A 4,589-nucleotide genomic window follows, 5' to 3' on the forward strand; every position below is an offset into this window, starting at 1 on the left:
TCTGTCTGTCTGTCTGTCTGTCTGTCTGTCTGTCTGTCTGTCTGTCTGTCTGTCTGTCTGTCTGTCTGTCTGTCTGTCTGTCTGTCTGTCTATCTGTCTGTCTGTCTTCCACCACACCCACGCTATTTCCATTTCTCTAGCCTCACCCTGTATCTACCCTTTCTCTCCGTCACACCCCCCGCCCCCAGATTCTTCTCTTCTCTTTCTCTCTCTGTCACCCCTCCCCCCCCTCTCACTCCTCCCATCCGTTGTCTCCCTTTCTCTCTGATGATGACGATGATGATGCTGCTGATGATGATGCTGATGATGATGATGATGATGATGATGATGATGATGATGCTGATGATGATGATGATGATGATGATGATGAAGAAGACGACGACGACAACGATGATAATAATGATGACGAAAACACCAGCATACGCTCAGTACCTACCATACAGCAGCATAGACTGAGAGTCTCTGCCGAGTGCGTTTTCCGAGACACACTCGTACTCGCCGTAGTCCTCTGCCGTGAGGGACTGCACTTTGAGACTGAGGGTCACTTTATTGGCACCCTCATTGTACAGCTCTGTGGAATACTTGGATCCTCGAATGATATCCTCTCCGTTCCGTCGCCATTTGTTCAGGCTGTGCGGGTAGGCTGTGATTTGACACTCGAGGATAGTCGAACGACCCCGGATTTGCCCGATCTTTTTATTGGGCAGCCGTACTTCCGGCGGGACTGTTGACGAGAAAGTATGGTCGTTCTTACGACATGACCACCCTCCTTTCTCACATTCGGTGACGTCACAATAGAAACACAACCACCACTCCCTCCTTTTTTGCTTCCTCCCCTCCCCTCCCCTCCTCCACTCACCCCCTCCCCCCCAAACCCCCATAACATTTTGACTCGGATTGCGTGCGAGTTATCATCATTTTCTAATCTATCCAACTGAAGCCACGTTTTACTACAACTCGTGACATGATTTATTATTCTTCTAAACGATCTAAATTGTGTGATTCAACTACATACATTTTTTTTGCAAAATGTTCATCTAATGGGCTATGTTCTAAGTAAAAAAAATGTTGGTAAGAGCTTTCATCCAAGGTTGAGTTCTGAATTAACTGAATTAAATTGCACCGCAGGCACAGCAGATGCTTTGAATTTTGAATGAGGAGCAGAATTTACAAACTTTGGCCGGATCTATTCATGCTGTTATATTTTAAGAGATTTGTGAGGGTCGAGGTCTGTAAAGCAGCATAAACAAAAGCACACTGCAAGCTGAGTTTACACTGTGCACAATTTGACTTTGAAATACTTCATAAAAATAGCTTCAGAATGTCAGTTCACGTAAAGTGTAAATTAAAAAGCTCGCTTCTTATTCGAAAGATTATATATTTAAGAAAGAACTATAATCACGAGAGATAAAAGGTTATACATTGATTATCAGTGTTATTATAATTGTTTTGATAATCAGCACTTTTAATGAAACATACGAAGATTTGAAGAAACTTGACTTCTCGCAGTACACTGGTGGAGCAGAGACAAAAGCCTCGACAAAATGGGCAATTTTACGGATTTCGAGAGAGAGAGAGAGAGAGAGAGAGAGAGAGAGAGAGAGAGAGAGAGAGAGAGAGAGAGAGAGAGAGAGAGAGAGAGACCGAGCGACAGAAACAGAGACAGACAGAGAGGGTAAGAAAGATAGCGTTAGAAATGTAAAAGCGGTGGTTCCCAGATCAAAGCAACCTTCACTCACACTGCACGTGTACACGTATCTCCCTGCTGTCTGCCGGGGGGACGCCGTTGAATGCCAGACACTGGTACCTGTCGTCACAGTAACGAGACACGTTGTGGATGACCAACACCTCTCCCTCCATACCGATCTCTGGAAAGGCAAAATACGTTGGGTTTTTTTTTCGAGGCCAGTTCACATGATAGTCTACCTAATTGACCACGGTTCTATCTGTGCTGTGTCAATTGGTTAGGGTTAGGGCTAGAGCTAGGGCTAAAACAACAGAAACAACAACTGAACCAGTAACAAAAATAATAGACAGCAAAGACAACAAAAACAAGCAAACAACTCAAACAAACAAAACAAACAAACAAACAAACAAGCAAACAAAAAACAACAACACAAAAAACAAACACACACAAACAAAACAGCGTATACTTAAACAAGGGGAGATCGGAGAACTTTTGCGGTTCTTCATCATGTTGGTTTGCTTGTCTGAGTTCAATACGAAATTCTGAGGTTCCGTCTTTGAAGTAACGTTTCACTTAAAAAATGGGCGTTTCATCCAAACGTAACGTCTCATAGGACCTACTCTGATAACATACATAACATCTCCATCATCACCAATACCAGTATTAGAGAAATGGGACAAGTTTATTGGTAGTTAGCTCACAGTCAGCATATGACACACACCTTTTTGTCAGATGAACATTCGAATGACATTAACGCCAAAAGGAAATAGAACAACTCTTGAAGGACACCAGTGCCAGCATCTGTGGTGATGCGGTTAGGCGCTTTCCCCACCGCGCGCAAGAGACCTGGGTTTGATTCCTGAGTGAAGAGAACTTATATTGAGTGCCTCGGTCTTTCTGCTGGCATGGTGTATACTTCCCAGTCCGGTTTGTCCCTGGCAGGCAGAACTGAAGCCCGCCTCTTAAATGATCTAAATTGTGTTAATGGGGGCGCAAAAAATTATTCATTTCTTTCCTTCTTTCTTTCTTTCGTTTCTTTCTTCTTTCTTTCTTTTCTTTTCTTTCTTTCTTTCTTTCTTTCTTTTTTTCTTTTTTTCTTTCTTTGCAGGCATTGTCCGTCCACCGTCGGATGAAGCCAGGAAACAACGACCTCCATTCTGTTTTATCAGCTGTTTTCCGTGTCCAGGAGGGACTCATCCGCTCTCTTATATCATCGTGCTATCTTCTTTCGGGCCTCTCCTTTGAACTTTTCTTTCTTTCTTTCTTTCTTTCTTTCTTTCTTTCTTTTTTTCTTTCTTTCTTTTTTTCTTTCTTTCTTGATCTATTTATTCATTTATTTATTTATTTATTCTATTATTATTGGGGAGGGGGGATTACGCACATTAAAAACAGCAACAACAACACCCCCCCCCCCCCCCAACAACAACAAAAAAAAAATACAACAACAAAGGAGAGACAAAAAGAATGACCATCAACTAAAGTTACACAAAGGAGATAAAAGACTCCGTCCCCGCGTAACACTCCACACCCCTCCCATCCCCAACCCCCGTCCCTCGCCTCCAGCTTTCGTCCAATCTGTATGACAAAGCGTGCACCAAAAGCTCTAGCTAGATTCTAGATTACGCCTCCATAGCTTTTTTTTCCAAAGTAAGTCTCAGTCAAGAAAACAACAATGACGTAAAGCAACAAGTAATATGTGCGGGATCGTGGTGAAATCAGGCGCTCGTCAAATAGTGAATTCCTAGAAATGGCATTTTCTTCTCGTTGGGCAATTTCTACCCATTTACATGTATTTTTTTTAGCCCACATCTTTTAAGTCCATTTAAAACACATTTCTGTGAGGTTTTGAAGAAAAACTTTGATCAAAGGGACAGAAAAGTGAAAATTTGCATCTTTCAAGGAAACTCATGCTTTGGAAGTCAGTAAACTTTGGCAGCCATTTTCACGCTAATTTTATCATTGACACGAGACGACCCCTCGCTCCTCCAAGCGCAAATATCTCGACTTCTATTCAAGATCGATGGGAATTTAAACAACCAACAGTAAGATAAACGAATAAGATGGGACCAATAATTCCATACACCAAAAAACCAGACGAACGCCTGATTCCACCGCGACCGACGGGATACACAGTATGACTCACGCTCTTTCCCGCTGGCGCCGCCTCTCTCCTCCTTGCTGAGGCCGGCGTGAATCCTGTACCACGTGACTGTGGGGGTGGGGAAGCCTGTGACGTTGCAGACCAGCTCAATGGTCTCTCCCTCTCGTACCATGACGCTGAGGGCTGAAGAGAGCTGACCGATGATGTGAGCGGGCTCTGAAACAGAAAAGGGAAGTTTTGGTCTTTAATAAGATACGATAAGATAGGATAAGATAAGGTCAGATCAGATGAGACAAGATGAGACAAGACAAAACAAGGCAAAACAAAATATAAGAGATAAGACACGTTGCAACGATGAGGTACGATGCCAAAATATATTTTAATATTTCACTCTAAAATGTCAGTGTTTTTACGCCCCACCAACATAATTTAGACCATTTGGGAGGCGGGCTTCCGACCCTGCGCGTCAAGGCCAACACGGGCTGAGAGAGGGATGCTACATTCCGAAGAAAAACCCAGATACTCGATATAAATTCCTCCCCATTCGGAAATCGAACACGGGTCACCTGCTTGAGACAGCGATGTACTTAACCACTACACTTCAAACGCTTGTATCAGATACCATACAATGCAAGTTACTGATCCTCCTTTGGAATAAACTGACAGTGCTTTTTTCGAGCTTCTGCGACACAGAATAGAGAATATACACTTAACTCCTGTGCACGTGCACAAGCATGCATACTCGTACGCGCGCGCACACCACACACACACACACACACACACACACACACACACACACAC

At 43.3% G+C, this 4,589-nt stretch overlaps 1 protein-coding gene across 1 annotated transcript in view; it reads right to left on the reverse strand.

The window, feature by feature from the left end:
- Window positions 1-4,589, reverse strand: part of LOC101855318 (limbic system-associated membrane protein) — a gene marked incomplete at its 5' end in the record, with an annotated part of 18,304 nt that overhangs the window by 2,361 nt on the left and 11,354 nt on the right. The window contains 3 exon segments of the mRNA XM_005091342.3: window positions 437-724; window positions 1,740-1,868; window positions 3,831-4,004. Coding sequence (XP_005091399.3) covers window positions 437-724; window positions 1,740-1,868; window positions 3,831-4,004 — 591 coding nt within the window.

The sequence above is a fragment of the Aplysia californica genome, unplaced genomic scaffold (genome assembly GCF_000002075.1).
Source record: "Aplysia californica isolate F4 #8 unplaced genomic scaffold, AplCal3.0 scaffold00028, whole genome shotgun sequence".
NCBI lineage: Eukaryota > Metazoa > Mollusca > Gastropoda > Aplysiida > Aplysiidae > Aplysia > Aplysia californica.